This window comes from Platichthys flesus, chromosome 7 (genome assembly GCF_949316205.1).
Source record: "Platichthys flesus chromosome 7, fPlaFle2.1, whole genome shotgun sequence".
NCBI classification, from domain to species: domain Eukaryota; kingdom Metazoa; phylum Chordata; class Actinopteri; order Pleuronectiformes; family Pleuronectidae; genus Platichthys; species Platichthys flesus.
The window spans coordinates 5,836,746-5,849,436 of NC_084951.1; the positions used below are offsets into that span (position 1 = coordinate 5,836,746).

The following is a 12,691-nucleotide window of genomic DNA, read 5'->3' on the forward strand; positions in this document are numbered from 1 at the left end:
GTGTCTGCTGCACAAAAAGTCTATATCATTTTCTTTCACAACCAGTTGAAAAAACACTCTAATTGGTAAAAGAACACTTACAGATTTGTTTTTATGAGAAGTATACTTTTTTTTCATTTTTCAACAAGGGGTTTAAAAAGTTGAAACTTTTCCCCTTTTAAATGTATATAAAAAATCTTTACAGACATCAAAATGAACATGATGAGGGTGAAGTGAAATTAATGCAAACCATTCATGAAAATAATTTTGCAAAGACATATTTTCACTCCTAGTATTGATGTTCTTTTTTTAATGTCCAAACTCTTCAGCTAAGAATACGATTATTTATTCTTTGTTTAGCTTTCATACATGTGTAGCAAAAATCAGGAGGCCACAGTGCTTGTCAACTCCAGCGTCTCGTGCACAGCCTTACTCACTCTTCCATTCACCAACAGCCAGCTCCAGGCTTTACAGGGGTGGCACTCTTACCTGTCCAACAGGCTCAGCTGCTCCAAGCCAAATCTAAGTGCAAATGCACCTTCCAGGATGCAGTTAATTGGTGGAGGGATGAGGAGGAGATGCAGAGGAGGTGGAGCTTACTGGGACAACCTCCGCAGTAAGAGGCAGATAAAAATCCATGGCACACTGGGAGAAGATACTTAGAGGGACTTGACTCACCTCTTCGTGTTCTCCACTGCTCTGCCAAATCTCTCTCTCTTTCTGTCTGCTCCCACCTTTACTCTGTGAATCCGTTCAGAAGAGCCATGTCGTTCACAAAATCAGTCAAAAGGACCAGCTACGGTTCCGTCCGTTCTGGAGGAGGAGGAGGAGGAGGAGGAGGAAGATCTTTTTCCTCACAATCTGCTACTTATGGCGGGGGGTCAGCCCGTAAAAGCTTTTCTTCCAGTTCAATGATGAGGTCAGGCATGGGAGGTGGTGGTGGTTTTGGTGGTGGTGTTAGTTTTGGTGGTGGTGGTGGTTTTTGTGGTGTTGGTGGTGGTGGTTATGGAGCTGGTGGTGGTTATGGAGCTGGTGGTGGTGGTGGTGGTGGTGGTGGTGGTCTTTTCTCTTCTGGCGGTGCTTATGGTGGCTTTGGAGGCGGCGGTGGTGGGTGTTTCGTCCCCACGATCGCAAATGTCCAAAGCAACCAGAGCCTGCTGGCTCCTCTGAACCTTGAGATTGACCCCAAAATCTCGATTGTCCGTACCGAGGAGAAAAATCAGATCAAGGGTCTGAACAACCGCTTCGCCAACTTCATTGACAAGGTAAGAGTCCCTTTGGTCACTGAAACAACTTATGTCTTAATGTCCCACACCATTTCAAAATCTTAAATGTGGTTTCAGAGTGTTTTTAACTCTTGTTGAACAATAGATGATGATATGATTGAACTGGAGGAAATTAAATATTAGTAATAGATGGATTCACTACACACAGAGTAAATTGGTTAGTGCAAGTGTGGATAGCTGCAACAAGCTGTCTCTAAACAGCCACCTGGGCTCATTAAATATTACACTGCAACTGATCCCAACGTGGATAATTGCCACACTGTGGTCCTAGCTAGAGCTAGCTCTGAAAACCAAAACTACTAATCATAATATTATTAGGATGAATTAGATTTGTCAGCTATACTGTGCATTGTCTGACTCGTCTACTGAAATTGAAAGCGGACCAGTGTTCCTTTAATTTATTTTTGACCATAATCCTCCACTTGCCAGCTGCGTGGAGGGAGAGTCAGGAAACATTAGAGTTAGAGTATCAAGTGACTGGTCCCTCTAAGTTTGAGAGGAGAAAGGGATCGGGTTGTCAACCCCATTCCCATGGCAGCAAGGCTTGACAAGCTTTCAACATTGATGAAGGAAGGCGACTTAAAATATTTGCAATGCATCTCAAAAGAAATCTTCACTTCAAACGATATTTTCATTGCATGCATTATTTATCATACATGACAATATAACGACGCAATAATTGAGCTCTTAATCTAACCCAGCTGGATATTGACATTCTTGATAATAAGATGGGGGACATTTTCTCTATGTTACAAATGAAGAACAGGCTGACCACACCCTACTCAAGAAATGACTTTCCCTGTGTCGTATGTGTCTGCCACACCTCATCTGTCCTCACACAAAGGATCTGGTCTTTCGTCTGTTTGAAATGATTCACAAATATTTATTCAGATCATTACAGGTCGTAGTAGTGATCACAATGGAGGAGGATATCAAAGTTTTATTAACAGTTCAATTAAATATTTTTAGAAAATAGTATATCTTGAAGCATCCTCAATCAACTGGCTGTAATTGAGTTCAGGCCAGAAGAATTAGTCTGCCGAGGGATGAGGCAGGCAAGTTCACTCAGTGAAAGTATTCTTTCCGGAGGCGAGGGTGCGGTAATGCCAGAGCTTTAAGGGGTGGGGCAAGGCTGAGGTGTGGCAAGGCGCACCTCATCTGGCCATTTACATGCACACAAGATCACACGATCACACGATCACACACACACACACACACACACACACACAAACACACACACATAAAACTGTTACTCCGATGGCAGAGCAATGCAGCCTACATACAACTTCTCTATGCAAATGCAAAGAAGACATGAGGAGCAGATTCTTTCAGTTCTCCAATGAAGACAGAACCAAAAGTCTCTGGCCTGAAAGGCATTGGTTATTACAAGAGCCTTTAGAGTGGTAAAGTCATACATAGGTGGGGCTGGATGGATCCTGTGAGTAAAGTAAGGATGACAAACCTCTCTGTTCTCCTGGAGAGAAGTGAGCCAAATCATGAATAAAAGGGACAGCTAAAATAATCCATCCTGCGGCCGTCTGCATCGGAAGGAAGAGGGGGTTGGGATTTAAGGAAACTTTTATGAGTGGAACACGGACAAGAGAGCAAATGAGAGAAGAAGAAGAATGGAGCTAAACACAGTGGTTAGCTAAAAGGAGGCGGCTGCTGCCTCCTCCAGTCCCCCTGCACTCACGCCACATAGCAGGTGCCAATGGCTATTTGCATTTCCTATTAGATTTTTTTTATTAACAGTTATGATAAAATGGTCATATTCAAAGCAATATCTTTATCCAGCAGTTGGTGGATCTTAACTTCTGAAATCATTTTTACCTTTCAGGTGCGATTCCTGGAGCAACAGAACAAAATGCTGGAGACCAAGTGGAGCCTGCTGCAGGAGCAGACCACCTCCCGCTCCAACATCGACGCCATGTTCGAGGCCTACATCGCCAACCTGCGCAGACAGCTGGATGGACTCGGCAACGAGAAGGTCAAGCTGGACGGAGAGCTGAGAAACATGCAGGGACTGGTGGAGGACTTCAAGAACAAGTGAGTTCACACCAGGGAAGAACTCCGAGTGTGTGTTGTCTTTGAACAGACCGACAAGACCTGATTTCTACCTACATTTTTCGTTAGCTCATTCTTCCTCCATTTGTTTGCATCAGATATGAAGATGAAATCAACAAGCGTGCTGGTGTGGAAAATGAGTTTGTGCTCCTCAAGAAGGTGAGAGAAATCCTGCAATCAATAAGCCAGGCATTCCAGCTTCAAGGATGGATCATTGCTTTTCCTCCAAGCCATCAACAATGCAGAACACTTCCTTCTTCTCCACTTACAGGATGTAGACGGTGCCTACATGAACAAAGTTGAGCTAGACGCCAAGGTTGATGCCCTTCAGGATGAGATTAACTTCCTCAGAAGTGTCTTCGAGGCGGTAAGCTAAATGAACCACAACTCAGTCCTTTTAGGTTTGTTGTTTCATGAAGGCAACCAGTGGAGACAGATAAACAATAAAAACACAAACAAGAGTAACAGATTTCGGTCATGCCTCTACTCATACTTTCAATATAATTTGAATTAATTACTGTTTCCTCTTCTCCAGGAACTAAATGAACTCCAGGGCCAGATCAAGGACACTTCAGTCATTGTGGAGATGGACAACAGCCGCAGCCTTGACATGGATGCTATTGTGGCGGAAGTCAAGGCACAGTATGAGGAGATTGCTGCCCGCAACCGTGCTGATGCGGAAAGCTGGTATCAGCAGAAGGTAAGTAGATAGAGACAGCAATCATACCAACAACTCCAATGTGAAACACACATACCTGCACAAAAATATCTGTGGAGCCTGTAATAATAGCTATGTTTCATTGTGTTCCTTCAGTTCCAGGAGATGCAGACCAATGCCGGCTCGGCCGGAGACGACCTCCGCAACACTAAGAATGAGATTGCTGAGCTCAACCGTATGATTGCACGGCTCCAGAATGAGATTGAGTCAGTCAAGGGACAGGTAAGCTCACAGTTACACATGGTTTAGCTTGAGCTCAGTTGACTTATAGACTTATGCACAGTCTATAACATGTTAAAAACCAGATGAACATGTAGAAATATCAAACCTGAAGCGTCTGCCAACTCTCCAACTTCTCAGCGTGCCAACCTGGAGGCCCAGATCGCTGAGGCTGAGGAGCGAGGTGAGCTGGCTGTCAAGGACGCCAAGGCCCGTATCAGGGACCTAGAAGAGGCCCTGCAGAGAGCCAAACAGGACATGGCCCGCCAGGTCCGTGAATACCAGGAGCTCATGAATGTCAAGCTGGCTCTAGATATTGAGATAGCTACCTACAGGAAACTACTGGAAGGAGAGGAGATCAGGTAAATGCCACTTTGGACTCACAAAACATTTCATCTTCGAAAAACAATGAGAGAGTGCATTGAGCCTCATTGTGAGGGTAGCAACGTCAACAGGTCAGATTGCTCATTTGTGTACTCTCTGCAGAATTGCCGCCGGTCCTGCACAGGCAACCATCCATATGCAGACCTCATCCAAAAGCTATGGTAAGTGTTGACCTAAGTCTTTACAACTCAGATCATTTCTACACAAGTTCTATGGTATTCATGGTAAATCCAACAACTGGGGATGGGTAGGCGATTAGTGAAGCTTTCAATTGACTTGATATGTGTACTTAACTAATCTCATTCTCATCACCAGGTGCCGGTGGAGGAGGCGGCGGTGGCTATGGAATGAGCAGCGGTGGCGGCGGTGGCTTTGGAATGAGCAGCGGCGGCGGTGGCTTTGGAATGAGCAGCGGCGGCGGCGGCTTTGGAATGAGCAGCGGCGGTTGTGGCTATGGAAGCGGCATGAGCATGGGAGGAGGAGGAGGCACAATGTCATCAAAATCCTCCACCACCACATACTCTAGCCGCCGTTAATGAAAACAGCAGTTGTCTTCCTCTCCTATCTTCGTCTTCCCCCATTTTTTTTTCTTCCCCATGCCCCATTCATAAACGCTTTCTATAAATCCCACCACCACTCTCCCTGCATACACAGAGCAGTCTCAGAAAAATGCCCAATTCGACCATTTACCACTATGGCAGATCCATATAATGGTAGAGGTCTCTGTTACATTTCGCTCCTGTGTGGCTGCTCTTTGCCACCACATTCTCAAAAAGTCAGAGATTACATTCAAGTTCAGAGAGATTGAATGTAAAAGTAGCAGATATGTGAGTCAGTCTTCTTCCTTAATCAGTCAGCAACGCTGTCTTTTGGTTGCTGGATATGCTGTTATGTAGACAGGAGGATACTTGTAGTATCATGGCAGAGAATCCTTCCAAGGCAACAATCATTGCACACAAAAAGACAACAGCAGTTCTAAGATTTGCACAGAAGGAAAAGTGGATGTGGTGCTATGTCTTGAATTCATGAGGCTTTCATTGCAGGCGAGCATATGTTGTGTCACACCTGTAACTTTCCTTCTTCAATGTCTCATCTGCTGTCACACATACGTAATCTTGTGCATTTCGACATCATCAAAAGCAGCCACATATAACACTTTTTCGGGATCCTCTTTTTCATCTCCTCTCAGAGAGAAAATGAGCTCTCCGCTTCAGCATTTTAACGGTGTTTATGACTTAACTTCTATTTTTCACCCTGAATAAAAAAAATGGCTAAGGCTGACTAGAACAACCTGATTTATTGTGAATTTGTACCACTAAAATATCTGGAATAAATCTGTGTTCATATTTGGCAGATTCTCTTTGTTCTTATTCGATACTGTTAGTCCTTTCTTATTAGAAATCTGTATTTGCACCAACATGGTTGAATTATGCTTACCAGCTTGATGATTCATGCGAAATATTACTGTTGTATACCCCAAAATATTATTTTTTATTTACTTTAATAGTAATTTTAATTCATTAAATTAATAGAAAAACATTATGTGTACGGTGCAGAGTACCACCTAGCTTCCACGCCTCTCACTCTGGTGTCCTTTATGAATCCCCAGAAGAAAATTATAGCTTAGAACAGCTGGGTGTGGAGTGTGGAGGAAGGCCTCTTAGAGATCAGTAAGAGCCGGTGGCCTCTTGTTCATGTGCCCATCTCCAATCACACTAAGCATGACATAACCCTGCCAAAGAGAACTCTGTTGGGCTCCATCGAACATGTAACGAAAGTCATAGAGATAGGTAAGACAATGACACCACAAGTAGAGACACCACAGGTTACAACAGTAACGGCTGATGTCCATAAAGTCACCGCTCCCAGGGTTCCCACAAATGAGCCGTGGCGACCAGCCGTTGACCTCAGTCATCTTACTCTAGAACAACAACATCTAGTTGAGGAGGTGCTGCAGGAGGAGACGGCCGCATTTGCCCAAGACAGCTCTGATATTGGATGCATCCCCTCTCTCCAAATGTCAGTCAGGGTCAGCGATGACATTCCCGTTAAGAAAGCTTATGCTTCCATTCCTGAGTCACTGTACAAGGAAGTAAAAGAATACATCCAGGAGTTGTTAGTGAAAGGATGGATTGTAAAGTCTAAGTCGCCATATGCCGCCCCTATTGTGTCAGAAAGAAAGATGGTTCATTGCGCCTTTGTGTTGACTACAGACTGCTTAACAAAAAGACTGTGCCAGACAGACATCCGCTCCCCCGTATTCAGGACTTGATTGACTCACTTGGGGGCTATAGCTGGTTTTCGATCTTAGACCAGGGCAAAGCCTACCGCCAAGGGTTTATTGCAGAAGGTTTGAGACATCTCACTGCCTTCAGGACCCCTTGGGGTTTATATGAATGGGTCAGAATATCGTTCGGGTTGTCAAATGCACCAGCAGACTTCCAAAGAAGCATGGAGGAAATGCTTGAGATGCTGAGGGATGAGTGTTGCATCCCGTATCTCGATGATGTCCTCTGCTTCTCGAGGTCTTTCGAAGAGCATGTTGAGGTGCTGCGCCGTGTACTCCAAGCTCTACAGCACAACAGGGTTAAGTTGAGGCCAGAAAAGTGTGAGTTATTTCGCAAAGAGGTCAGGTACGTTGGTCGGCTAGTGTCGGCAAATGGGGTTAGAGTAGATCCAAAAGATATTGATGCAGTTTAAGCATTGAAGGAGAAAACTCCACAGACAGTAGGAGATGTTTGGAGGCTGCTAAGTTTCTTTAGCTATTACCGAGCCTACTTACAAGACTTCTCACATATAGCAAGACCACTATATGAGCTGCTTCAGGGAAAGCCCAATTCAACACAACCCAAGCCTGTCAAGGAGAAAACAAAGGGGCCTCAATTACTTTCACGTACCCCCGTGGAATGGAATAACCAACACCAGCAGATTCTCTAGCGCCTAATAGACATTCTAACCAACCCACCAGTGCTGGGATACCCAGACTTCAACCAACCCTTTATACTTCACACCGATGCCTCTCAACAAGGTCTGGGAGCAATCCGCTACCAGAAACAGGACGGAAAGATGAGGGTGATTGGTTATGGGTCTCGCACGTTTACACCAGCAGAGCAGAGTTATCATCTCCACAGTGGTAAGCTTGAGTTCTTAGCCTTAAAGTGGGCAGTTTGTGATAACTTTAGGGACTACCTGTTTTATGCCCCTCACTTCACGATCTTCACCGATAACAATCCCCTGACTTACGTTATGAGCATGGCTAAGCTTAATGCAACAGGACATCGCTGGCTTGGTCAGCTTTCATACTTTCACTTTGAAATAAGATACAAGCCAGGCAAACTGAATGTTGATGCAGATACCCATTCTCGTTGTCCTTATGATATCAATGCCTGCATGAGTCAGTGTTCAGAGGGATGGTCAGAGGAGGCAGTGTGCGCCACCTGCGAGGGTGCTAGGAGAGCCCAGCAGGGGGAAGTAGCATTGGTAGCCAGCCTTAACATCACCTCTCAACAGCAGACACACACAGAACCTTTCCCTGTAATTGACCATAATGAACTGGCAGACGAGCAGCGAAAATATCCTGCCATTGGGAAAATTCTAGAGTTTAAAGAGAATGACACAGAACTGACTGACGACAGACGCAGGTCTTTGGACAAACACACTAGAAAACTCTCAAGAGAGTGGAATAAGCTGTATTTAGAGAATGGCATTCTATACAGGAAAACACTTGGTCGCAAACAGCTTGTCTTGCCAGCCACCTTTAGACAGATAGCCCTCACTCACTTGCACGACAACATGGGACATGTTGTTGTCGAGAGAGTCCTTAGTCTTGCAAGAGAGCATTTTTATTGGCCTTTTATGAGTAAGGACATTGAAGAGTACATCATCAGAAAGTGTCAGTGTATAAAGTGGAAAAAAACTGCTTTAAATGACAGAGCACCTATGGGAGGTTTAAGCTCAAACTCGCCTATTGAACTTGTTTGTATAGACTTTCCTCACCTTGAGACCAGCCGGGGTGGATACGAGTATATCTTCGTGGTAGTCGACAACTTTACTAGGTTTGCCCAAGCATACCCCACCAGAAACAAGGCTGGCAAAACTGCTGCTGACAAGATTTTTAATGAGTTCGTCCCTCGGTTTGGATACCCTTCTAAACTGCACCATGATCAGGGCCGGGAGTTTGAAAATGAACTGTTCAGAGCTCTCAGACAGTTCTCCGGCTCAAACTATTCCAGGACCTCCCCTTATTATCCACAAGGCAACCCTTCAGAGAGAACTCGGTTGTAAATGCTCAGAACCCTAGATGAGAAAGAGAAAGAGAGCTGGAGGGATCACCTGCCTCATGTCCTTCATGCGTACTACTGTACCAAACACGAGTCAACAGGCTACTCGCCATATTTTCTGTTATATGGTCACCATCCACGTCTTCCTGTTGACCTTCTCTTTGGGTTGGTTGCAGAGGAAGAAACAAAAACACCAACAGGTTACGCAGAAAAATGGGGAGAGAAAATGGTCGAGGCCTACAGGATAGTGAGCAAGAAGAGCCAGCAGTCAAGTGCTAAAGGCAAACATTATTATGATAGAAGGAACAGAGGTGTGACTCTTCAGCCAGGTGACCGGGTCCTTGTTCGCAATGTTTCCCAAAGATGAGGTCCATGCAAACTGAAGTCCTACTGGGAGAAGACAATCTACATCGTCAGAGAACAGCTTGGTGATAACCCAGTCTATAAAGTGAGTCCTGAGACAGGGGGCCGGCCCATCCGCACTCTCCACTGAAACTTGTTGCTTCAAGTAAATGACTTACCTGTAGAGCAACCAACCTCTGTCGCACCTGCAAAGTCACAAAGGAGAAAGGAAATCTCAAAAGTGAACAGACGCAGAACCATGACACAACAGACTCAGATGATGAAGAGAAAAGACCACAGTATTGGCTACGGATGCCAAGGGAAGCACTAAGAGTTGGAAATGACATGCCGCACCAAAGAGTCATCTGTGAGACACAAAGCCACCCGGAGCAGATGGGAGCATGCCTTGAGGAACCTGTTCTCGATGAGATGCATCTGAGAGGGGAAGTGTCGTTGAGGAAGCAGAAGGACAAGATGACAGAGTGCCCTGCACTGAGGAACATCAGCCTTACAATGAGCAGGAACAGTCTCAGGCTTATGACTCAGACAAAGGCCTGAGACATACCCTTCAGACGTGGGGAACCCTACGCCGGTGAGACGTGTCCGGCTCTCAGGTGTGTGAAGTCAGCGGGAGTATCGCCAGCCTCGCAGTGAGCCGGGATCCAACCCGGCTGTACCCGCATTAATTGCTATGAGGCTAACGCCACCTAGCTTACATGTCACCGTCAATTACCGAAACAAAACAACAGCTTTTCTAGTTGAAGACACTCACTGGAGCACACGAGACACGCACTGTCAACGCTCACCTGTCCGTGGGGAGATCAGTCAGGCAGCTGTTGCTAACCGTAAACAAACACCGACAGGTCCAACAGAAGCGAGCCGCTGACATGGAGCCAGCAACCCGACATCATATAGCAAGCCCGAGCTGAGGAGGGGGCTTGGGCATGTGACCTACCCCGACCGCAGGCTCTGCTTCTCGGCCAGATCTCCGCTGCTTCCCGGGTGGGCAGCCACATGCAATACTGCTGTAAAAACGTGCACAAGCAGCAATTCCAGAAAGTGCTGCAACTTCAAACACAAATTAACAGCAAGCTAGCGTTAGCGCCCTGCTGCTAACCGTAAACAAACACTGACAGGTCCACCAGAAGTGAGCTGCTGACATGGAGCCAGCATCCCGACAACATAACCCAGCGAGCCCGAGCTGAGGAGGGGGTTTGGGCTTGTGACTTACCCCGACCGCAGGCTCTGCTTCTCAGCTAGATCTCCGCCTCTCACCCCGCTCACATGTAGACCGACTATGACGTCAATTCTGGTCGTATTCCCATTCGACGCACTCTATCGTATAGTTTCTTACATAGAGGAACCACAACAAATCGCTGGATTTTTTTTTTCCAGAGTTTATGGAACGGTTGATATGCCAGATATCCACATTAACGTGAAGAAGCACTACAAAAGTGGATTTTTCATAATATGTTCCCTTTAAGCTTTTCCAAACACGAGAAATCCTGCATCATACTCATAGATTTCAGATGAGGTGTTAGTTGACCTTGAAGACTATCGTGAGTGCTTCCTTTCCTTGTGACGTCATGCACACGACAGAAAAGTTAGCCAACGGCGACTGGTCAAAAACAACATACATCTTGCTGTCATGTGTCTTGGCCATGATGGGAAAAATGTATGACTCTCTATAGTCCCATAAACCGATATAATAGATGAAGAGAATGTGGTCTGACCCCAGCATTACAGATAGCTCTCATCTAGTTCTCATCTAGCTCTCATGATATTTTCACGTATAGCATCACAACAAGCCTTGGAATACACAGATGTAGATCAATAATTATAACTCCCAATATTATTACTGATCCTACATTGTACAGAGATGATAATAATCGCACATCTGGCAACATTACCCCTGTGTGTGTGTGTGTGTGTGTGTGTGTGTTTCACAATGAAGTCAGAAAAAAACATGCATCATTAAAATGTATTATCCGAAGTATCCCTGCGTCCTATAGGTCTTAAAGAAATAAGTATAATCAAATGCAAAGAATTACATCAATAAAAAAATTTAATAAAGCTTATTAAGACTAAACAGGCATTTGTCATAGGGATATTGTAATGAATCACGATATATTTATTTCAATATCAAAATTATATTGTTGCCTGCTGTACACATGGTACATGTCAACCGTCTATTCTTTTCATTGTTTTATTGTATTTTGTACCCTCTATAAATACACATTTGTAAGATTATTATCATCTCTGACATCACACAAACCTCACTATGGATCAAATATATACAATGCAGTGGGCACATTTAGCAAAGAGGAGTCCTTCATGTTCTCAATGAGATGTTTGGACATTTTAAAGGAAGATAAGTTTCTCAGCTTGAAAGATGTAAAACTTGCATTTCAATCGTCATCAGTCTGCACATTTGAAGAGGGATGACTTGAAAATTAAGTGTCTTAAGTAAAACTAGATTGCCTCCTGGCGGCTGCCAGCAGTACAGGTCATTGTACATGGATCCTGTCAAACTGATGTAGAAGTTTCAATTTTAACTGTGGGTTCAATCATGAATCATAGAGAGACACAACAATCTCTATACTATGAGCACAATAATAATAATAATAACAGCAGATTTGAGAGAGATAGGAGAGAAAAGGAGGCATGTTTTCATCTCTTCATTCATACCTTATATTCTACCACCATGTATTTTACTCTTCTTTTGTTAATTTGTTTATTACCTCACACGTCCCCTGTGCTTCAGGAGTCTGATTTCCACCTGCAGCTCGCAGTCCTCCTCTCAGAGGAGAAATTCAGTCTGTGAGCTGCTGCTCCACTTTTAATGTTATCAAAGACTCCTGAATGAAATCTTTACAGAAATCTGGGTAAAATATCATATACAATTTGAACTAGTTGGATTTGAAGAAACTGACTCTTCCTGAGAAGTAAAAGCTATTTCTTTCATTCAGGGACTCCGACAGTAAATCCACACAGGAGGCATCTGCATTTTACTCGACTATCTCACACAAGTCTGATGGAATAGGTTCAGTCCAGGTGTCTGCTGCACAAAGGTCTATCATTTTCTATGAAAAAACACTCTAATTGGAAAAGAACACTTACAGATTTGTTTTTATGAGAAGTTTAAGTTGTTTTTCATTTTACAACAGGGGGTTTAAAAAGTTGAGACTTTTCCCCTTTTAAATGTATATTATGAATTTATGTATTTTACTCTATTTGACCATTAATATTTCATTTTATTTGTATTGCTTTGCATGTACAGTATCATTCCTTTCTGCTGTACATTCAACAACAATGTCCTGACACATACAGCAGTTACAAACAGGTGACCTGGACGACTGACAATCTTTACAGACATCAAAATGAACGTGATGAGGGTGAAGTGAAATTAATGCAAACCA

At 44.2% G+C, this 12,691-nt stretch overlaps 1 protein-coding gene across 1 annotated transcript; it reads left to right on the forward strand.

The window, feature by feature from the left end:
* Positions 1 to 620: 620 nt before the first annotated feature.
* Positions 621 to 5,996, forward strand: LOC133956582 (keratin, type II cytoskeletal cochleal-like). Its single transcript, XM_062391739.1, has 9 exons — positions 621 to 1,244; positions 3,103 to 3,311; positions 3,428 to 3,488; positions 3,601 to 3,696; positions 3,865 to 4,029; positions 4,144 to 4,269; positions 4,408 to 4,628; positions 4,753 to 4,811; positions 4,966 to 5,996. The coding sequence occupies exons 1-9, from the start codon at positions 744 to 746 to the stop codon at positions 5,184 to 5,186; spliced, it is 1,659 nt and encodes a 552-aa protein (XP_062247723.1). The 5' UTR covers positions 621 to 743; the 3' UTR covers positions 5,187 to 5,996.
* Positions 5,997 to 12,691: the final 6,695 nt, after the last annotated feature.

Coding starts and splice junctions, on each gene's coding strand:
- LOC133956582 (XM_062391739.1), top strand. CDS start 744: ATGTCGTTCACAAAATCAGTCAAAAGGACCAGCTACGGTTCCGTCCGT. Junction 4,030..4,143: donor AAAGCTGGTATCAGCAGAAG/GTAAGTAGATAG, acceptor GTGTTCCTTCAG/TTCCAGGAGATGCAGACCAA. Junction 4,812..4,965: donor GACCTCATCCAAAAGCTATG/GTAAGTGTTGAC, acceptor TCTCATCACCAG/GTGCCGGTGGAGGAGGCGGC.